Source organism: Barbatula barbatula (genome assembly GCF_947034865.1).
Source record: "Barbatula barbatula genome assembly, chromosome: 13".
NCBI lineage: Eukaryota > Metazoa > Chordata > Actinopteri > Cypriniformes > Nemacheilidae > Barbatula > Barbatula barbatula.
Window position 1 is genome coordinate 15,164,874 of NC_136776.1, and position 23,889 is coordinate 15,188,762.

Genomic DNA, 23,889 nt, shown 5'->3' on the forward strand with positions numbered 1-23,889 from the left:
GTTGCTCAGTAGGGTGTTGCTGCAGAGTGATCAGGTTAAATTTAATCCCGTTGCCGGTTCTTTTCCTGTCGAGGCAGTGTTGAGTTAAGCGGCCTCCAAAGCTTGAATCAGCAACCTTTAAACTAACTCTCTGGCAGTAAAGTTGGAAGAGGTCTGCAAGCATACGACAGGAAGGAGGTCGTGAGAGGCACTTGACCATTTGGGAGTCCCCGAGGGCTGACGATCCCGTCTGCTGTCCACTTTCATTCTCTCACTCGCTGACTGCCTTTCGTCTTGGCCAATGATTGAGCAAGTGTGAGGAATGCCATTAGCCAGTCACTCAAAAGTTGCTGGATCAGATTCGTCAACGAAAGTCCGGAGCCCACAGCGGAGATTATTAACATTTCCGGCCATTAACATTTTGGGGGTACAATAGGGGCCCTGCTCCACGTCTACGTGCAAAGCCTTTGATTCTCTTACTGTAAATCTCTGCACGATCAGTGACGACCGGGGGTTTCAATGCATGACATGAAGGATCTGGATTGTTGTTGAGGGGGAAGATAATGCGTCTGGGTCCTGTACTTGGTTGGAGACAGGATTGCAAACTTTGGGAATGTTTTTTTACTCAATGAAAACAAGACAGATGAAGCAGTTTTACCTTCGGGAAGCCAATTTGTTTGAAATTGAATGAACATGAACTTGAATGTCGTATCATTCATTCTAACAACACAGCAAAATCATCGTTGTTAAAACGTGTCAAATTAACTCTCACAGTGTATATATAATCCACACTTGGAGAGTGTGGATTGTATATACACTGTGAGTGTTAAATATACATTTTTTAACACTGGTGATTTTACTGTACTGAAAGGAATAAATGGTTCATAGTTACATGGTTACATTTGTGAACCAGTCTGTGAAATCCAAGCTAAAGTCTGTTTTTGTGATTTTGTGTTTTCTACATTCTGTAAAAATATAATCTTGAAACATGAATATTGATGTTTAGAAAGCCAACTTCCAATATTTGTTTTAGCTCAAAATAATAAATAAAAAAGGAATAATAATACATTATAAAGTATAAATTAAAATTTTATACTGGAAGGTCAAGGTCTCATACGGTCGTGGGAAAAAAATGAAGACACCATTCTAAATGTTTATTTTATCAATATTTCTAGACGTATTGTGGCCATTTCAGTCCAGTGTCTGTTGGATATCAACAAAATCAAACATCGGGAGTGATACAGTCATTCAACAGCAATGTGAAAGACTGACAGAATGACAAGACATTACTTCTTTTACTTTTCCTAAACGCATGTAGAAATATGACTGTTGTATTGCTTAAAAGTGAACATGAACTTGCAGTATTTGAGGGCTGCGTTTATTTAAGCATTTAACTGTTTCTACATTTTCCATTTTATGCAAATAAATGCAAATAGAAATGATATTTTTATTTACAATTTGGGGACAATAATGTTAGTAGTTCACAGAATGAAACTAAAATGATAATTTCACCTAAACACATTCGTATAAATAGTAAATTCAGAAAACAATTTTTAAAAGGTGTCTTATTTTTGTCCACGGCTGTATATCAGCGGGTTCAAAATATATGTCCATATTACATTTATATAAATGCACCTCAATATAAATACATGTGTACATAAACAAGTTCAGCTCCTAAAATATAGACAGGCCTATAAAGATATCTTTATCTTCGTAAATAAATAATACAAAATGTTTGTATAAAACCTATTCTATATGCACACATAGTTCTCGCTCTTTGCTGAGTTTTATTTAATAACAGCGAATTACGAAACATCTAACAAATTTCTTGCTGACACTCACATTGACACCCACACGGGTAACAATTCCAGAGTATTTTTGGCTGGAAGGAAAGCAGATCCTTTTCAAGGGTATGCCTGAAACTAACTGAGAGCGCTGGACAACATGTCCCATATCTGTTGAACAACTGCTCAAAGGAAACTGAAGGTTCCTCGCAGGAGTCTTAACCACCCCAACAGGTGCTAAAACAGGGGTTGTACTGTGCATAGGAAGACTTTTGTGATCATTTAATAGCTGTTTTTCAGCATCTTAATGCTAAAGTATTAGCTATTTGGTTATTATGATTATTTATTATTTTACGATTTAGTTACACATCGTAAAGGCGAGCCGACCTCCCCCCCACTCTGTTTAAATTTGCACTTTCCCCTCATTAGATGTGTTAAGTCATGACGTCTGAACTCGATTGCTTTCATATATAAAAGGGACATCAGCTGCGTATGCCCTTCACAATCATTTGACCCTGTAGACACACGAGATATTCATCCCACGCTGGAATTAAACATTGAGCACATAATCATCACGAAAGCAGAACACAGTTTTTATTATAAAGAATCAACTTTATGAATTCCAGTTTACGCTCCTATTGCATGCACAGAGGTGTGATGTTACACCGTTTGCGTTGAGCAGGTGGTGATTGGCTGCTTCGCTATGACCTCATAAAACCGATTTAAAAAAGGAACGAAATGCGGTTCCTACTTAAAACGGCACGTTGTAAATGCATTTTTCCGCACAGGGCTTGACATGATGGGTTTATGTGATTATAAATGGAACAGAAATTACACAATGACCCCTGTGGTTATATGTGGAGCGTGTGGTAGCCGGGTAAGATTTGGGAGATCCTGCAGGGTGAGAAGTGTTAGCCACTTCTCTAGTTTTGCAGTTAAGCCTATAATAAATCTAAGAGCAATGTAAAATAAACAAAGGAGCCACTATGTGCACAGGGTGTAAATATCACAGAGCTGCTATTCAATTCACTTGTATATATAAATATTTGTGATTTGTTAAATGTAATATTAATAATACAAAATAATATATTCTATATATAAAATTCTGTTACACCATAGGACACATGTATGGTATATCTGTATGGTATTAACTACCCATAAAACAAACAAATACAGTATGTTACCATATGGCATTAAAGAGTGTATTTGCAAAAACAAATAATAAAACATATTTATTTATAATATAAATAATACAATAATACACTATCATCATGTTTTCATTGTGTTAGTTATCAGTTTTTTTTTGTTATTTATCAAAACAGCCCAACTGCACTTGGATTGATATTACTGTAAATGCACAATAAAAAAAACAGTTTTTGATTTTCATATGTATTTATTTAGTACTCTGATACCAATAACAAATAGTTTACGTTAGCATTCACACCAGGTAAAAATGATAGTTGCTATTATTTACACCAGGAGGTTAATAACGGTTTCCACTATTGACAGTGTAAATAGCCAATAAACAAATAACACTTACAGTTTTGTTGAGAGAGGAAGCGTTAGCATAACAATAAAACTAGAAGGACCTCAAAGAAGCATATCTACCAAAGGGGTTTCATCAAGTTATATTGCTTACAATACATGGTTTCCTTTTAACAGATTTCACACGGTAAAAAGTTTGTGTTCAAACTAGTTGAACAGCCATTCAACTTTACAAAATGATTCAGCTTATACTGTAATATTGAACATAAAGCTAAAATCAGTGATTTTATACATTTTTTAATATATATTAAAGTTCTATTAACACTTTAAGGAGTAGTTTCCCACACAGGGATTTAGTCCTAGGCTAAAATAAATATTAGAGCTGTCTAAACTGAAAACAGCTTGCAGTGACGTATCTTGAATACATAATTTCATTGTTTTGTATCAAAATGCACAGGAAGAATGTTGTTTAGTAGGGCATGTTTGTAAAAAACGACTTAAATGTCCTAATTTAACTAAGGATTAGTCCTGGCTCAACCTGATCCCTGTCTAAATCTAAAATAATAATAAAACTAAATATTAACTCAAATGAAATTTAAAATAAAAAAAGGATTTTGCTTATGTGAATTCGATTAAAACAATCCTACATTTTTTTATTAGACATTAAAATTACTTTGAATTAATAGACGTTTACATTTACAATAGCCATGTTCATTTTTCAATTGTAATGCACAGCAAATTAACAATCACACAGCCACAGAACTTTTCTCTTGAAATTGTAATGGCTGAAAAACAGAGCGTTCACAGAGCATTCACCCCCCAACAGAACAAGACCCCAGTGAAGACCCATTAACACAGCATCTGTTCTCCCAGCAGGGCACTGGTCACAAAACTGACAAGTTTAATGGGACAAACTCTGTCAAGAGAGACAGACACATTCAAGGGCACATGGAAGGATCAAGTGGTTATAGGTTCAACCAGCACCTGTCGAACAACAAATTAACTTGTGTAGGGAATGACTGCGAGGCAGAGACAGATTTATGTGTTTAATGAGGCTCTCTGTGATGACTGCAGGTTTTATCTGTTGACTGTTATGAAGAGCATTAGAGATATATAGACTCTTGCAGTCAAGAGAGAGCACTGCTGGATTTGTGATCAGATGACCAGATCTGATAAAGATTGTGTTCGTGTCAATGGCAGAGGATCTAATATCTGAGAACATTTCCGTAGATGTGACTCACCTTTGACCTTCACTCTCTTATAGACGATCACTTCAAATCTAAACTCAATGAGCAACTCCAATCAGAATTAATGACTGAAAATAACAAAAGGTGTAAGAATTTAAAAAATTATTTCTTGTATTCAATTCTGTCTGATATTCATGTCACTCATTTAAATTAGTATGTTCTGCCAGACGAAATGTATAAGTCATAATGAAATGTAACATTTTTATTATCAGTTTGAATCGTACGCTTGCTACCTCCACATTTTGCTGTAGTAACATCAAATCTGATGCTCCAGTGGCAAATACTGTTGTGTAACACAGCGACCTCTAGTGGCAGGAAACATGACTGTAACAAAAGTCAGCACAGATAAAGGTCTTGTGGGTAACTTTATTGTCTTTTTTACGTAACAGAAAACACATTAAAAGACTGACTATTTATCACAATGACCTAAAAGAATGAATGCAGTATAGTCAACAATAAATGATAAAAAACATTGAACCTTGAACAGTTCATGCTGGTTTATAAGTAGTGAGAGAGAGAGACGTCATGACAGCATCTTCGAAACAAACCGCAGCTCATTTATTACTGACGTTTAACTTGTGTGATCGAATGCACGTCCTTTTAAATAACTCGGGCTGAAGCAAGCGTAAATATGCATAAAAATCATGAACTTTGAAATGTATAAATCAACAAACAGGAGAAAATATAAAATACTTGTTAAACAACAATAAATTGGCAAAATCGGTTCAGAATCCGACCCCGCTTACATTTTTTTGCATTCTTTTCGACTTAAAAAAACGAAACGGCAGAAAAGATGAAGGCTAAGAGGAAATGAGTGACAGGGCGTGTTTTTAATTTTATTTTCAGCCATGAGTGGTGTCGTCCTCCACAAAGTCCTTCGCCTGCTCTGCGGAGATCACATCGATGTGACTCACCTAATGAAAACAAACACACAGTAAGACAGGTGACCTCATCCTTCAGCTTTCTTGATGAGACTTCCATTCAGGGCTCATTGTCAACGCACCAGAATCATTTGCATTTGCTAATTCATTCATGCCAAACTGATAATGACGCATCATACCTTGTTTCTAAATTTAACGCCATAGAATTTGTCAGCTGACTCCAGCAGCTCAGGTCTGAAGGTTGTAGTGATGAACTGAGCATGTCCGGCTAGCTCTACAATCATATCTGGAAACAACAGAATTGTGATTTCAGCCAAGAATGAATAATTGTGAACATTAATCCTGGCTCATGATATGTTTCTCTCCATGTTAATTCGACAGTTATTTTAGATTTCCCCCCATTTTCTCTTGAATCAAAAATAACATTTCATAGTATTTAGGCCTTAACACATTTTCGGTGCTTCCTTTATATCGACCGATGCGTTGGCTGACCATACCTGACACTGCTTTTCTGTGCTGAGCATCCAGAGCCTGGTCGATTTCATCAAACAGGTAGAATGGAGCTGGGTCACATTTCTGAATGGCGAAAATGAGCGCCAACGCCACCAGAGACTTCTGACCTCCAGACAGCTGCTGCATCTCTCTCATCTCTCCTTGTTTACCTGTGAACGACACCTGACACACACATTCTCAGTTATTCAGCTGTCCCTAACTGTATGCGCACATACACATTTTTCTATGTTCTCGTACCCTGATGCCCACTCCAGTGAACTGATCAACGCTGGGCACGCTGCTCTGGGAAGCAGATCCTCTCTCGCTATCTGCTCCTTCACCTTCATCCTGAGACTGACTGCCTTCAGCGTCTCCCTTCTTCATCACCAGAGTGGCTTTACCGCCGGGCACCAATTTCTGAAACACCTCGCTGAAGTTCTTTGACACCTGCGATCAAAGCAGAACATCAGACAGTTACAACAATGATATTTTGCATCATTATTTTGTTCATTACTGCATTAAAATCGTATTACATTTTCTTCAAAGATTTGAGAAGCTTGTCCGATGTGTACCTGTTTGAAGGTGAGCTGTATAGCTTCATATTTGCGCAGCTCAAGGACGTTCATGAGCTCCATGATAGACTTGTAGCCTCGATCTAATTCCTCCTGTCTCTTGATCAGCTTCTCTTTCTGCTCCGAGAAGTTGACAAACTGGTCCAGGGCTTTTTTATTCACGTGGCTGTATTTCTTGAGCTCTGTGTTACACTGCTCCAACTTTCTGAACAACTGCACACATAAAAAAAACATACAGCAAAACGGTTACAAAACACAATCTAATTGATTATCTATACGGATCAGGTGGTGACAATCTCAAACTCCGTGTGAAAAATACTTATCAAACTTGAGTAATCATAAAAAAAGTGGTAGGAACATCCTAGAAAGACTTGCTACAACAACCGCTTAAGAGAAAATCCCAGAAGTTGTTTTCTAAGAATCAAGGCACGATTTCGGGCTCCCTCCATGAGTTCAAATTCTCTGAGAAGGGGAGAAAAGCAGAGAAAGCAGGTATGGGGTAATGATGAGTGAGTCACCTCCGTGTGGGAGGCCTGTGACACAATATAGCTCCTGACTGGAGAGGTGGAGGGAAAGCAGAGAGAGATGACTGAAACCAGACATAAGAGGTGGAAAGGAACCTGGTCACACCATTGTGTAACGCACATTCAAAACCTCATCTGCACAAGGTCTTCAAAAGCAAAGAAAGCTAAATGAGTCACAGGAGACATTTTATAACCTTTACAGCGAGCCGAGCTCTTTAGCGCTGTAACTCACCACTTGCATTTATAAATAGGGTCATGTAATCAAACTTATATTTCTTGAATTAAATGAGCGAAAAGAGTGCTAAATCATGAAATATTAAAACAAGACATCAGTGAAGTGAGAACACTGCAGAAGGACATTCATTGGGGTTGTACCTGTTTGAGGGTGAGCGTCTGATACTTCTCGAAGGCCTCTTGCGGCAGAGAGCCCAGCTCACGGATCTTCTTCATGCATTCTTCCTTTTTCTTCAGCAACATGCCCTGTCTGTTGGTCATCTTCTCCAGCTCCTTGGTGTCATGGTTGATTGCATCGTTCTGCTCTTTCTCAATGTTCTTCCAGCGCTCCATGCTCTTCTGGTGGTCCTTTATCTCCACCTCCGTCTTATCGATGAGGGTATCCAGATCTGAGTAATGATAAATGTAATATATAAAATGTACAGCCATAAAAAAATACAGACGGCACAGAGCTTCCATGGAAAGCCTACATTACATGTGACTGGTTCACAAAATTTGTGCCTAAATCACACTTGACTGCTCGTAATAAGACCCTTTAATAGTCATTATCTCTGTGTGTGTGTTCTCGGCTCACCCTCAGATCGAGCCAGTGTGTCTTTGATCCGTTTATTGATGCCATCCAACTCCGAGGTGGTCGCTGTGAGCACGGTTCCTCCCTCCGTTTCTCTCAGTTCATTCAGTTCCTGCACACAAACGAGACTTTCTACATTACACATGCCGTTGCAAAGTCAACGAGAAAGAAAAGGCTGCATTCTGTGTAATCACCTGTTCAACTTGATCGAGTCGCTTGCGCAGGTTCTCGTTGAGGTACGTCTCCACCCTGGTCATGATTCCCTCCAGTTTAATTCTCTCATTCAGCAGCTGCCTGTTTTCCTAGGATAAAAAACACTCATGAAACACAAAGATTCACCTGCTTTTGACATCAGATTCAAGGGCTGAAGCCAAATATGCAGATTTCAATTGTGTGTTATACAGGCAAGGCCTGAATAAACATCTGAAAGGATAATGCTAAAAATGATAAATAAAAATAATAAAAGCCTGTCTGGATACATAAGAGCAGACTAATTAGCAAACCAAATTAAGGACAACACCAAAATAACACAAATAACAAAGGCTAATGATGTGGGCTGATTATGTAACATCTGAAGCAGCTCGGCTCTATATAAGTGTGTCGCTGGACGGTTCTGAGGGTGGTAATGAGCTACAGCTGTGACTTAAGACTTCAATGCTAAATCTCCTACACATCTCACGCAGCTTCAGACTGACTAACACCTCTTAGAAGATACTGTAGCCGCTGCACAGACAACACAACGCCGTCCTGAGAGTTTAACACCTACATGCGTTGCTTCTTATGTCCCACGCTAATAAATGACTTTAAAAGACTTTTAGACTTTAAAAACTACTTGAAAAATAAAACATAAATGTAGCCCTTCTGTGTTACTTCTCTTACTGACTGCCCACATAGATAAAAAGTGACCATCCGAAGATCATGTAAAGAGACAGACAACAGAATATGACACGGGCAGATGAATCTGTATTCTAACCCTGAAAACAGCGAGTAAACAAGATATTCTCAACATGTATGGTCTAACAAAAGTGTAGGGGTGTGCGAGTGGGGTGCATTGCAAAGTCCTGTGTTAAACACTGCTGTGAGCTGTTGTAATGTTTACATCTGTACCTGTTGTAACTGTCTGATCTCATCATTGAGATCGTCCACCCTGCGTTGGTCCTCCAGACTGAGTTGAGAGAGCAGGTCCGTGCCCAGCTCCGCCTTCAAAGACTCACGCGTGCTTTCCATAGCATGTAGACTGGCCTCCAAACTCTGAAGACTACGTTGCTGGAAAAGATGCGACAATTCCGTTATACTTAGGACGCAACTATTAGAATGACTTGAAAATAGGCCATCTATCTAATAAGAGTCTCTGCTGTTGTTTCAGTATCACTGAGAGATCTACATGTTAAACGGTACCTTGGGCATGAAGGTTTTCTCTGACTGCTGTCTCTTCTCCTTCAGCATCTTCATCTCCGACAGTATGCTGTCTCGGGACGCCTTGAACTTCCTCTGCTGGGTCTCGATCTGCTGCATCTGATTCATCAGCTGGTCGATTTCGTTATTGATACGTGATGAACGGAGTTAAAGAAACACACGGTAGGGCTGGAAAGAGCATTGTTCGCATCCATTCTCAAGTTTTTGATAGTACCAGTCTTTCGAAATGAAACGTATGCATTATATTCATCTCCACTTTGTTCTAAAGGCTGTTATAAATGCAAGCACACCCGAATACTTCAATACTTGGCATGTTTTAGTGCTGAAATGCTGGTTGTCTTGTTGGTTCTGTATTAGTCACAGTTATAAAGCTAATGCAGGTTTCAAACGTAATTTACACATCACTTGAGAAACGCGTTCATCACCCCAAACAGTCCTTTCTCCGTTCTCCATTACCAATACAACGCAGTGTGCTGCTTGCGCATTTACACAAACATACATACTTGTCAAAGCAAAACTTATCACCCAGATGAGGCCAATAATCCTGTCGCCCACAACTCTGAGCAGAGAGGTGGGCAGTACACAATACAGTAATTAAATGTTAATTAGTAGGACTGAAGAATAAGTGTAAAGGATATGTTCAATGTTTCTCCTAAGGTTCTCGTTGAGTTTGGCCTCTAGTTCTCCAAGTTCCTCCTCTGCCTTCCTCATGTCCTTCTGTAGCTCTAGACGAGACTTGCGTGTGTCATAGTAGCCACCAGTCAGAGCACCACGATGACTCACCTGATCACCTACACAAACGTACAAAAAGAAATTATGTAGCCAAATTACATACAAAAAAGTATCTAACTGGTTTCTTATGTACATCATTTGGTTATCACATTCATACACATGCGAGAACAGCTTTGTGGTTTGATATCGAGTTTGTTTACCCTCCAAAGTGATGCAGTCCATGGTGAAGGCTCTGGCCAGCTGTGTGGACACTTCCATACTCCGGCAGATCAGTGTCTTCCCAAAAACGTGTTTAAAGGCCTTGTCAAAGGTTGTACTGTAGCGGAGCTTACTGATCATGGGAATTGCATCCTACAGCAAACATATGATGCATCAGAGACAGTAAGTACACTTGCATCTCAACTTTACAAAACAGCATTTTCAAGTCAACATGAAACCTGTCTTAACTATTGGCAAATGATTAACAGATAAGACTGTAAAACAAAACTCTGTGGAAATGTTTTTATGCAATTTTGCGATGAATTATGAGAAGGATTTTTGACCTAATAGAAGCCTCAAGATCAAGTTTACCCTTGTCAAAATATCCCAATAGGGATGTTTCATTTCCAAATTTTCCTTTACTTGTTGAATTTGATGATACCAAAGAGTATAGATACCAAGAGGCGAAACTCAATAGAACGTTCCATTGCAACACCAAGCCCTGCGTTTCCACCATTTGGGGTGAAAACGACTGTGATGGCAATATCAGCTGCTTTGCTAAAAAATAAAAACATTAAAGCTGAACTTCAATTTCGCTAGAAACCATGTCAGTAATCAAGCATTTTCACCCCAAAATGGCAGCCGTGCTGTTTCCCAAAAAGCACCAGAGTTTTACTTCTATACTCTTTGATGATACGTTTCATGTCCAAGTGAACGTGTCATACTTACGTTGGTCTCTGGGTAAGCGGTGTCCCTGACGTCCAGTTTGCTGAGGGGTAGGAATGTGACCTCACCAGGCAGATTCATCTTATTGAACTCCATGAGAATCTTGGTGCTCACTTCGTCCGTCTCCACGATGTGATAAAACAGCCTAAACAGAAACCAGCACATGCAATTCAGTTTTTGCCAAACAATTCAAGCCTATCTAAACTATAGACGCAGCAGATGAGATTCTGACCTGGTACCAGCGGTCACCTCCACGCAGGTGTAGAAGGCTGGCTCGCACTCAAAGTTATTCATGACGATGCCGTGGTAACCGTTGATGACATGCTGGTTGATGCCCTTCCGGCGGAAATGTTCCAATACTTTATTAATGCTGTCGATACCGTTCAGAATAGCCTGGAAGGAAATAGAAAACAAGACGTCACATTACAAAGTTTGTATTGGCATTCAAAATGAGTAGGACGACACTATAATTAGTAACCGAATCCAACTCTATGATGATCCAGCAGATGAGGTGATTAGCAGAGTTTGTTTAGAGTTCTGCTCAAACAAAGTGTAGGCAACCATTTGCATTTATAAATAAACACGAAGATTTATGACGAAAATAAAATAGGTCAGCAGTCTTCTTTTTTCAATTTTTAATGCGCACAGGTCGGTGCGCTTCTAACCTTTCCGGTGGCTGCCCGCAGTAGCTGCTGTTTCTTCTCCAGGTCTTCACGTTTGGCTGTCAGCGCTTGCTGTTCTGCGTTCTCCTCTCTCCACAAGTAGCTGCAGAAGGAGGGGACACACCCATTAGTCCTGGATTGTAAAAAAACTGATCCAACCCAGCCCCGGACTCAGCACGACAATCTATAGGCCAACAGTAAAGCCTCAGCCTGCTGTGAAACCTACGGCTTGTGGATTATTAATAACCATAATGGCAGGTGATTAGAGGTATGTGCATACAGGTGAAAAGAAACATGATGGAACAGAGCCAGGCATTTCCCATGATGCACTAAGAATATGAACAGGAGTATCTTACTTTCTCTCGCTCTGAAGTTCATCTTTTCGGTTCTTCACTTCGTAGTATTTTTTGTCGAGCTCCTCCACGCGGGTTTTTACTTCATTCAGGTCTTGGTCTAGTTTCTACAGTCAAAATAAAACGTTTGGTTTAAATGTTGAAGGCATTCACACCAGGCAGAACAGATCAGACCACATTGTTACATGACGACATCAAGTCAATCCTGACGGATCTGTTTTATCAATGATAATAATCTTGTTTTTTCAGTATTCAAACACTTATCAGTGAAAATGATGCAAGTAGCATCAATGCACAACTTATGAATCTTACGCTGTACTGCTCTAGGTTTCTCTCTTTATTGGCCTCTGTGTCTTCTAGGTCTTTGTTGATAGCAGCGATCTGCCGTTTTTTGTCATTGATGGCCTGATCCAAAGATTTAAGCTCTTTCTTGATCCATTTGTCTCTCTCCTCTTTAGAAGTGAACTGGCTGCCTCGACCCTGTTTAGCGTATAGGTCTGTGCGCTCCTGCGTGGCCTGAGCGAGTCTGAGAAAGTAAACATGAAAAAACACCAACGTTGAATTCGGTTTGTTGAATATTTTTGTTATTGTACCAAACATTTTTACAGCCTAGAGGATTTACCGGGCGATTCCCCGCTCTTCTTTCTCTTTCACGGTGTTAAATTTGGGTTCCGTTTCTTGTAGCTCCTTCTGTTTTTCCTCAATTTTCTCTAGGAGTTTCTGGCGCTCCTTCAGCAGCCGTTTCTGTAAAAGGTGGAAAACAGCAACATCAAACTCAGACTCAAGTGTATATGTGGGAGGTCAAAACATTCATATTAAGATGAAGAAATCTGAAATTTGCACAAGCAGGTGTGCAGATTCTACGTCATAAGCGAAACAAAGGGGATCTCCATCTAAGCAAACCTACATTAACCAATCAAAGGGCAAATGACGCATTTCTCCTCACACACACGCTGACCAGGTGGGGCTAATCCTTCTTTAAGCCAAGCTGAAATGCAGGAGGGCTGACCAAAAGTGTGTATTTCACACATACAAAGATACACAAGCAGTGTATGTGTGTGTTTGTGTCTGGCCGTAAGCCCGGGCCAGAGCGAGTGTGTATATTCAGTGACGCAGACGGAGACACTGCGGACCCTCTGTTCACTAGCGCCTGCCAGCATTTCCTGCAGGCCTCTGGCTCGCGATGTGTATTTAGGAGTGTGTTTACATTGCCTAGTGCACTTGCATGGATGCTGTAATTGCTTTGCGTTAGCAGCTATATCTTCTGCAGAAGAAAGCTAAAAGCAATCAGTTCTATGGCTCATACCTTTAAGTTTTCATATCCAAGCGGACTTCCACTAACTCTTTAATTTCACTAGATCAAGTACTAATGTTTATTATTCATTTTGTTTATGTCTAAGGAACACAATCCATCAACGACCAGATTGCAATCGATCTAACGAAAAATACTGAATACACATTGGAAATATGCATAAATAAATAAATTTATTCAACTTCAAAAAGAAATGTTATCAGTGCACACGCTGTGAGGAGTGCATATGTGTGCCTGTAGCGCGTGCATGTGTCCGAGCGTCTCACCCTCTGTTCGCTGTTTCCTGCCAGCTCGTCCTGCAGATCTTTGGTTTTGAGCTCCAGTTTGGTCCTCTGTTTGATTTGCTCCTGTCGTTCGGCACTCAGCTGTTCCTTCTCCTCCTTCATGGCGGAGATGCGAGACTTCAGCTCCCTAACCACACGCTCCGTCTCCTACAGAGACACAGAGAGAGGGGTTAGATAACCAAACTATGTATATTATTATGTGCATCTTTGTGCACAATTCATCACTGCGTATTATTCCAAACTGAAAATTAACCAAACTTTTCTAAAAATGAATTAACCGAGCCTCTCCTATAGAGTCAGCTTGGGTCCATAATTTAGTGAAAGCCTATGGGATTTTATCATTCTTCAGAACAGATTAAAGCACAGTTTACCTCCACTTTGTCTCTGGCGTCTTGCTGAGCATCTCGCAGTTGTCTAGATTTGTCTCCACAGGTCTCTCTCTTACTGGATAACTACAGGAAGGCATCACATTATAGCTGACACATAACATCCCTTTAAAACCATTTAGATGACAGCAACAAATCCGAGCGTCTCACATTACATAGTGCTGAACACTGATGCATAATCTATATCAATCTAAACAAACTCTGTGAACATGATGACAAAAGTAACAGCATGTACCTCATCCAGCTTGGCCCGGGTCTCATTGAGCTCCTGGTTATAGATAGTATACTCCAGAGCTCTTCTCATTTTATCCCATTTTTGGTACTGCGCCAGTTCCTCCTTCTCATCCTCCAGAGTGTGAAGACGCTCCTCGATGTACTTCAGCAACTCATTAATCTTCTCTCTCTTACCCTCTGAACAAACACACAGGAAAGAACTTGTCAAAAAGCAGTAGTTTACTGTGACGCTTTACTTAAGACCGTGTTGTTGTAAACCCATGATATTATTTTTACTATGAAACACAAATTATATTTTTTCAAATGATAACCTTTTGTGCTCCATTGAATAAAGTCATATGTATTTAGAATAGGTTGTTTGCAATCATGTGTTTTTATGTCGCGCGAGGCACGGCTGGGGAGGGCAGCAAGTGCTTTTCCTCCATAGGAATTTACTATCAAAACTCAGTACCCATGTTTAACGACCAGTAAGCCCAGATTTCTGTAAAACCGTTCTTGTAATAAACACTAGCTTCCGTTAAAAGAACGAGCCCTTATTAAATGAATAAAATGAAAAATCTCACGTACAAAAACAACAACCACGGAAAACCAAAATAAATAAATTTGTTCATCACTGATATCAAACATAAACATGAATACAGAAAAGTTTTATGTTCCCAGGTTGTCACTGCCTTGAGCCATGTTATGGGATTTCTTTATAATAAACTTTTATGAAGAACAAGCTAAATGGGAGACTATTCTTATCCCTGGAATAAGTGCGTGTTTATGACAATTACTTTTAACTTCGTTTCTCAGTCAATACTCTATGGCTGGGCGATGTTATTGAATATCACAGATGTCTCACAAATATCCCGATGTCGATTACAACAGACAGATACCAGACGATAATTGATAATAATGGAAAATATGCGTTATAACATTATCATGCGATGTAGGCTTTAGCATGAACGTTAATGTCCATATGCCCAGGCAGTCAGTGACAGAATTTTGGAAACGCTAGTCTGCGTAACATTGCATGAGGTCAAACAAACCCGATATTGCGATGAACACATCGCCCAGCCCTACAATACACGCATTTAACCCCCTTCCTGGACATCAACTTTTGATACACAGTAAAACCACCTTTCATGGTTTTATCGATTTGAACAGTCAAAAACTACGCAAAAGATAGGTCATTTTTGTTAATTTTAATAAATTCCTATAGAGAAAATAGCTTGCTGCCCTCCATCGGCACAGTGCCGTGACGTCGTGTGCAAACAATTTAATATGCCAACTTTTGATTTTGGGTAAGATTTTACTATTTACAGTTTTGCTAAAAACAAATTGGCAACAGGATTACAGACAGTATAACAGAGTCAATCAAATCAAATTTTTATTAAATATGTATAAAAGAGATGTTTTTACAGAATAGTTTTACCTGTTTCCTTCATGAGCGAGATACTCTCCTCCTTGCGTTCATCATAGACTCTGGTGCCGGCCACTTCTCTGAGCAGCTTCAGACGCTGAGAGTCAGGCGCAGTCGCCATCTGATTGATCTACATTTACAAAACATTCATGAAATCAGTATTGTGGCATACGCAATGGGGAGCCAACTAAGCATGTTTATTCACAATTTCTAAGATACATTCTTGCGTGTATCATTTCTGTTAATTTATGTTTGAAAGATTTATGTTTTCATTTATGTTTACTACATGTAAAAGGCATTTTACCTTTCCCTGTTTGACGATGTAGTATGGGTTACTGCGAGAGAATCCAGCGCTCTCCAACAGATTCATTACATCATTTTTCCTGAAACACATAAAACATTCAATCACAACTCTGTTCATTTGCCGATAAGTCTTAACTTTTCTGATGTTTTGAAGTGGGAAAAGAACGGAACTTACGTGACCATCTTCTTGTCTAAGAAGTACTGGTCTTTCTTTGCACCAATGACACGACGTAGAGACACTTCCTCTTTATCAATCTGAGAACAAACAATATCATATTATTTACCTTCATTTACTGGAGATTTGATACTAATACAATGACAAACTGCCCTTTATTGTAATTTTCCTACCGGCAGTCTGTTGTCGGAGTTGTCGAATATAATTTCCACAAAGGCGGAAATAACTCGTGGGCCTGTGCCTTCCTGCAAATAAGACCGAAGTACATTGTTTAGCATGGGTACATACCATTATTGTTTTTATTATAAGAGTACATTGGAGTACTTGGATTTTACTTACATGCAGAAGAGCCAGACGTTGCTCCGGCCGAAGGTGACTGAACTCATCACTGAGCACAAACTGGATAGCTGAGGAGAAAAAAAAACTATAAGCATTACTTATATCCCAATAACGGTTACAGTATTTACAGTACAACTCACCAAAACAACTTGAATGCATTTATTTTTTCATAAATGACCATAATGTATACTTGCCATAAAAGAAGTTACTCTTCCCTGATCCATTTCTTCCAACTGCGAAAAATAACAGCAAAGTTTAGAGCGGATAGAATAAACTGAAAAAAGGTTAATGGCAAAATATGCAAAAAGAAAAGGCCAAAAAAGACATGAATCGTGTGAGAAGTTGGACAGTCTTACCTATAACATTGTGTTTGGAGCTAAAGGGGTCCACCACAGTTTGATCTCTGTAGCTGCGAAACCCCTGAATAATAACCTGAAAGACAATTTAACAAAATGTTTATTGTTTACAATGTCAGCATTGATGTTGTACAATTTAACTTTAACATAAAACACATCATAAGTCAAAATGAAGCCTTAACATAGCTCACTTCTATTATGTTTTAACTTGCAAGGAACAACATTGCATTGCATGTATTGACATAAGCTATAATCCTTTATTGTTGTACTACTCGATTTCCAGCTCACATTTAGTCAGCAGCAGAAGACAAAAGCTAAATGCAGATGTAAAAGTATAATAAAAACAGTGAAAATGTTTCTCAACAGTTGTTTTGGTGTTATTCCCATGACAGCTGATGCTAATGCTAAAGCTAGCTTCATTGAAGGCCAAGCACTGACCAAAACACACAACCTGCAGCATAACGTACTTAAAAAAAAGTGTTAAATGCACATTTTAGATGCTAAATACTTAAAATCGTTTTTATACGCATTTTGGAGACACTGATCATAATTGTAATGCATCGCGTGACTCTCATTCACTCACCTGTTTAATGTACATGGCGGGTTATGCACACCTCTCCTCAGAGTCAGCCGAAACAAGCCAAATGAAACACCCTCCTCCTCAAAGAGAAGAAGGGCTTATATAAAAAATAAAAATGCCCGCACGCCAAATATATACGCCAAGTTTGAACTCTAGTGTAACATCAATTTTTGTTTCCCTCACGACACAGAAACACAAGCAAAATGGCGACAGAGGCGGGACGAACGGACGAGTCTATTTGAGTATTTAGGGGGGGTGTAAATCGCACATACGGAGAAAAGTCTTTTTAATAGGTAATCCCATCGCCCGTAAATCACATAATGCAATAACATGGTAATGTTTGATTTATCAAGTTTAAATCGAAAGCTTTATATTTTAATCACTTTTGTGTCCATTCTTTTCTGGACGCGACCCCTTTTTTGAAAAGTTAGTTTAGTCCGTCGTGGTAGAGATTGGGCGCCAAGACGGTCTGTGTAAAATATCTCTGCATTTGTGATCAGACGATTACTACCGTATCTGTTTTATTTACTGTGCTTTACAACTACCATGGCTGTAATATAATAAGTATTGCAATTCCGTAAGCGCCTGTTAGTTTCATATAAATACCATAAAAGCAAAATAAGGGGATGTTTTATTCGCTTTTCAGGTAAATAACTTTGAATTAATGCATCAGTACGTGTATTATCATCCGTAGACTGTTTAATATTTCCCCCACTAACCTAAAATGTGCTTTTCGTGGTATTGTCTGCAGGAAATGCTTTTATTCGCATAGGAAAGTGAAATAACTTAAATTAAATCAACCCGTGACTAGATTGAGTTACTAACGTACATATAGCAGCCCATAGAAACAGCTGCTAATGGGGCATATCATGTTTATGTTTGCACACATTTACACAAACACCATTTTTTTAGTTTAGGAGCAATAGTTAGAAAGTATTCGTGCATTTAGTTCCTCTTGAGAAACTTTCAGTAAGTTTTCAAGGACAGTAAAAACCGATGTTGTGTTTAACAAAACCATTTCAGGCCAAAAGTGGGGTTTTTGTGTGTATGTGTGTTTTAACCAGAAATGCCACACAAACCTCATAATAAAGTTACAACAACACGTTATTTTGTTTCTGTAAAAACATTTATTAACAGATTCACAAGTCATAAAAAAAAGAGTTTAAAAATGTATAATAATTTAATTTGCCCAGCTAGGTGCTGTTCATGGCAGTACGTCATCAAGCTAAGGCAGTTATTGCAGTGCAACCATTGTGCAATGATTTTCTAAGGCAAACAAAATCAATACACTGTTTTCACATTTTTTTTAAATATATAAACATAAGTGTTTATTTCCCTGCAGTCCATTGTTTTGTTTCGTTAGCCTGTCCTTTTATTTCTCAAGTACTCATTGACTGTGGTGAGCCGGGCAGCCCTTTTAAGGCAGCGCAGTTATTGGACTCAATTTGAACTGGTGAACCGAGGGTTGGATGGGCATTGGTGACAGGAACGAGGTAGGGAACGTGAAAACCGAAGACTCGAAGCTCTCGCTTTTGAGCGTGAAGTCACTGTTAAAGAAGGTGGGGGTATCCTGAGCGCCAGAGGCTTCGTTGTGAGTGGAGGACGGGGGCGTGGAGGAAACGACCTCAGACTCGAACTGCAGTAGCTGACCCATGAAGCTAAAATTGGGGGAGACGATGGCACGCTGCTGTCGGATGATGTCGAAGGCCTGCTCCAACCGCACCCGTTGGGTCTTCATGATGTATGCCATGCAGATTGTAGGAGAACGAGAGATTCCTGCCTCGCAGTGGACCAGCACTTTACCGCCTTCTTGTTTCACACGTTCTGCAGAGAGACAAGCACATGCATTCATTATAAAATGCTCTTCTTGAAATAAGTGAGCATATGAGTCACGAAAAAAAGGAGCATAATGTTCTGGCAATGAAATGATGTTGCTATATCAGAGCTGTGAGGGAAAAGATAATCATCTGGTTCTTTCACAGTTCGGCTCTTGGACTGTACTTAGTCTATTATCGCACAGCTAATTCATTTCCTCCCGTCTCTTGTTATCATAATGACATTTTTTTGTTGCTTTTTCAAATGAGGACATCTTGAAAGATCACCAAGGTACGCGTAGTCAGATTTAAGCAAACCCTCAAAACTATTATGTTAATCACCTTCTAATTTAAAAACGCCACATTTCAGTTTCATATCCAACATTTATCTCCCTGGAACACACACACACTTTTGGAAATGTTAAGCATGTGAGTTCTTGTCAGACGCTCAGTCTTTTTAAAACAAAACCCTCTGGTGTGAATCACGGCTGAAGCCCATCTGGAGCTGAGCTGTGGGCGTCATAATGACTATCACACTCGCTAATGCACCTAAATATTACCCCACACTCATTATCCCGAAAGCTTTCCACGGATTATTCTTTTGTTTCACTTCTATTTCCTCCCTGCGAGAGACCGAATGACCACATAGCCTCTTACGCAACATCATGTATAATTAGAGAATCGTAAAAGTAAATGTTTCTATAATCAATCGATTAGATGCGAGTCAGCGATCCTGAAGGACAGGTTGGTATCCGAGGAATTGAAATATGAACACAGGTCAAACAAGGTGTTTTGCCCTACTTTAGGTCTATAAAGGTGAATCTCACGAAAAGAGGTCAATGTTTATATAAGGAAAAGGAACATCTTAATTTTGCATTGTGAAATTATTTTAATGGCAATTAAAAGCATTTTAATTCTCATTACCATAATGTGGATGTTTCACTTTTGAAGGGTTGTTCATTTCCAATATTCCCAAAGTTTGTATGCACCACGAGAGCTGCCTAACCACCATGAATTCAATGAAACATCCTTTAGGTCTCAAATTTTTTAAGTATAAATGTTCTCTCGTGAGATTCACCCATAAATACCATTAAAAACTGTCTTATCACCGTGTTAACACTTTAACCTGATAAACAACCAATATGAACAGCCTACAAATCACATGTTTATGACAAACACAGAGTCGTATAACACAACTGTCGACTCATCTGTGACACACTGGCCACACCCATGATATAGAGATTCTTGTATTAGTTTAACCCATGACTCACAGTAGCATCTCTTACTATCTTTTTCTCGTCTCTTTTTTCGAGGGCTAGATAGTAATTGCATTTCCAAGAATATAAAGACAACGAGATTTGCAGGCGTAAATAAAGACAAATGCAATTCAGTCGGATTAGAGAAAGACTTCGGTTATTAAGGAAGTCGTATTTTTAAACTCTCTGAAGTAAGCTGTACTATCTATAGGTCTGTGTTTAGTTCTGGGAAAACCGTTTATACCGTTATACACCACATGTGTAGTTTATATAACTTGTTTATAATAAATGCTACAATGTTACTGTGATTTATTTTCTAATATACATTCAGATTTCTAATCAACAATTTAAAATATATGTTTATTTATTTAACCTCAACATTATTTACCGATAAAGTCTATGGCCTCCTGGAAGTGTGAACTGATGTCTGCCGTATGGCTGTCCTCCACAGGGATCCATTTGTAGTGGTACTGTCCTTTAGTTGGCCGGGAGTCCCTGCGAGAGACGTTCAGCAGCGCTGTTATGCGGAGGTCATTGAGATAGTCCTGTCTGCAGGCGTGATAGGCACTGCCCAGGTACAAGAAAGGCAAGATCTCCACCGGCCGTCCCTGCATAAACAGAATCATATATATCAGAATTGAAACATTTAGGAAAGACAGTTTTGTGCAAAGACAGGTTGCGTGCGGGTGCTTTTTGCCTTTGAGACATGCATAACAGACTAAATGTCAGTCTCATTCTATAGTTTCTATTGGTTAGTGAGAGGATGTCAGTATAGTTCACTAGCGTTAAAAAATGTTTTACATATTCTTCAACACTTGGACATAACCAAGCAGAACCTTTAAATGTTAAAATAAAAGCCTTTGTAAATTTTTCTCTCAAATTTGAGGGGGAGTTAATCGGAAAGCCCCAAAAGGAAGTGGTTTCAGTTGAAGTGGTATAAAATGAGGAACCTATAGCTAGCTTTCTTCTCATCGTACCTGATCATAGTCTGGTTTGTGGTGAGAAGCCAGTTTGTCACAGGGACTGTTTACACTTCTTTCGCTTTCATCTTCACTCAGGTCCACGGACTTGGTTTCAGTGCAAAGCTCTGGGTAATGGGAATGGAAGTTATCATAGCCTCCTGGAACGAGAAATTCAGTGTTATTGTGAATTGTCTGGAAAAGTCAAGGATTGTTGAGTCGTTCACCTTATCAGGAGCTTCTCATGTATTACTTCAAGCGTTTAAGAGGCTAAAGCGATTCCCACCAAGAGAGCGAGAGCGGTTGAGATCATGGGGGTTTTACCCCTAGAAATCTATTGAAAATAGTTTCTGATGTAATGAAATGTTTACTAGCACGACTTTACATGTAAATACACTGCTGTCATTGGGAGGAGAAATAATGCAGCCATAAATATTATGTTGTTTCCCATACTTCTCTCTCTGACTCATCCTATGACGCACAGAGAGTATATATATCTTTCAAACCAGTCAAAACATGATGTACATGATATTAAACATGAAACCATCAATTCAATAAAATACGCTATTTGAAGTAAGTTGAAATGTCAATTATATATTTAGTATATTCTATTTATACAGTAAATTACATCTTCATTACATGAGATATGCTTATTTAATGTATAATTTAATATTTAAAATAAAGTATACATATGATATGTACGGTATATGTGTGTGTATATATATATATATATATATATATATATATATATATATATATATATATATATATATATATATGTAGGGTATATATATATATAAAGTATACATATGATATGTAGGGTAGGTATATATATATATATATATATATGATACGTATATACATACAGTGTATATATAATTAAAAATAGGATTATTCTTCCATGTAATGCTTCATATCACTTATATTTAATTGAATCTAGAAGATATTATCGTGTTTTTGCACGGACATACATTATTTAAACAATAAATAAATAAAAACACATTGAAAACATAAATAACATTTTATACCATTTGTAAAACAAATTCTACATTAAATTTCTCGAAAAACGCCAACTTGTATAAAACGAACATGAATCCACGTCACTCACCTTTTAAGAAGCAGATGCTCGCGCTGCCGGCCAAGTGCGATAAAGTATTTATTACTATGTGAGCAATACTGTCTTTTTTCAGTTTCTGTAAATGAGGTGTGCGGTCATCCACAGCCACGACCGCCGAGATGCTGCCCTCCCGAAGCCGAAACAGAGCCTTCTCGTCCGGGATGACAAACTGAAGCGGTACCGGACCGCCGCGGGACCTCCGGACCACCACCGAGTTCAAGTTAACGTTGACGGAGCCTCTGATACTGGAGCTGGAGAACGAGAAGTACGACCTACAGTCCACGATAAGACACCGTCCGCAGTCTTTCCGTATGATCTTCCTCAGGTTCCGACAGTCTATGCTCGAGACCTTCATTTTGACGTGCCGAGGTGAAATGATAGAGGACCTGTTTCAGTATGTGTGTGCTTTAGGGGTGTAGGCTGCCTACTAAGCCCTGTGTACTGCGCCTGAAGTCTACATCTCCTCCGAGGGGATTCCGTCGGATTGGTTTTATATGAACGGGACCTCCGGCGCGTGACGTCACGAACCATATATGGACACGGCGATACGGGAGCGCGCCCGCATTCTTTCGATCGTAACCGCCCTTGTTAAACCGTGATAGAGGCAGATACTCGACATTTAAAACCTTGATTAATCACGGTGCGCGGTATTTCGTGGCGGTTTCTTGTTTTGACCGTATTTCCTGATTAAAACAACCGTGAAATGATGACTTTCGCAGTGGCACGTGCAATGGTTTGTGTATTGCTGTGGGCTTAGCATTAGTGCTAATTAACCATGGCTTTACTATTGTCACCACTGTTGGTTTTTAATGAACTATTAATTAATGATAAATAATAATTATACATTAATACAAAATAATACAGATCATTCTAGGCACCCAAAAGATCATAATATAAATCATCCTCCCACATAAAGCCTTATGAACATCAGCTTCGCTCTATCCACCTGTCCTATATCCGCTCTCCATAATCCCATGACCACTAATACCATTAAACGTCACCATCCAAGGAAATATAGACATCTTTGTTTTCCGTTCCCTGTTTACACGGCACTTTACTTGCTCAGAAAAGGATTTTCTCATTAGATTTTGTGAGCAATACTTTTCACGAGGGATAAACATTTCCCAGAATGCATCCCACAGTGCAGAGAGGGATGGAGAGAGTGAGTGTGTACGTGTCTGTGTGACAGGAAGAGCGGGCTGTTGGAGGATTACTGTGGCAGGCCTTCACCCATATGGCCCTGTGTAATCTCTCTGTTGATGACATCACAGAGTATCGTATCGGGGTAACACACAAGGCTCCTTCTCCATAGCATTTTAAGGCAGAGATCACCAAATCGTGTTTCATCTACTCACCCTCTTGTCAGTTCAAACTTATGACTTTCTTTTTTCTTCTGCATAACACAAAGCAAGATCGTGACCGAACATCACTGATCCCCATTGAATTACACTGTATGGATGCAAAACCACACATTTATGTTCAGAAGAATCAGTCATATACCGGTTTTAAAAGA

At 39.1% G+C, this 23,889-nt stretch overlaps 2 protein-coding genes across 2 annotated transcripts; both read right to left on the minus strand.

The window, feature by feature from the left end:
• Positions 1–4,671: 4,671 nt before the first annotated feature.
• smc3 (structural maintenance of chromosomes 3) lies at positions 4,672–17,466 on the minus strand. The gene is made up of 29 exons (XM_079472186.1): positions 17,234–17,466; positions 16,651–16,726; positions 16,489–16,527; positions 16,295–16,362; positions 16,129–16,200; positions 15,956–16,035; positions 15,782–15,860; positions 15,490–15,607; positions 14,074–14,249; positions 13,824–13,904; positions 13,435–13,599; positions 12,479–12,600; positions 12,169–12,382; positions 11,860–11,963; positions 11,507–11,606; positions 11,074–11,234; positions 10,845–10,986; positions 10,118–10,268; positions 9,824–9,976; positions 9,168–9,319; positions 8,877–9,035; positions 7,964–8,071; positions 7,773–7,881; positions 7,340–7,587; positions 6,441–6,653; positions 6,127–6,315; positions 5,874–6,051; positions 5,556–5,662; positions 4,672–5,409 (listed from the first exon to the last, which is right to left on the minus strand). The coding sequence occupies exons 1-29, from the start codon at positions 17,246–17,248 to the stop codon at positions 5,338–5,340; spliced, it is 3,651 nt and encodes a 1,216-aa protein (XP_079328312.1). The 5' UTR covers positions 17,249–17,466; the 3' UTR covers positions 4,672–5,337.
• Positions 17,467–18,345: 879 nt separating this feature from the next.
• On the minus strand, positions 18,346–22,843 carry dusp5 (dual specificity phosphatase 5). Its single transcript, XM_079471615.1, has 4 exons — positions 22,368–22,843; positions 21,278–21,420; positions 20,689–20,908; positions 18,346–19,054 (listed from the first exon to the last, which is right to left on the minus strand). Exons 1-4 carry the CDS (start codon positions 22,729–22,731, stop codon positions 18,648–18,650), a joined length of 1,134 nt encoding a protein of 377 aa, XP_079327741.1. The 5' UTR covers positions 22,732–22,843; the 3' UTR covers positions 18,346–18,647.
• Positions 22,844–23,889: the final 1,046 nt, after the last annotated feature.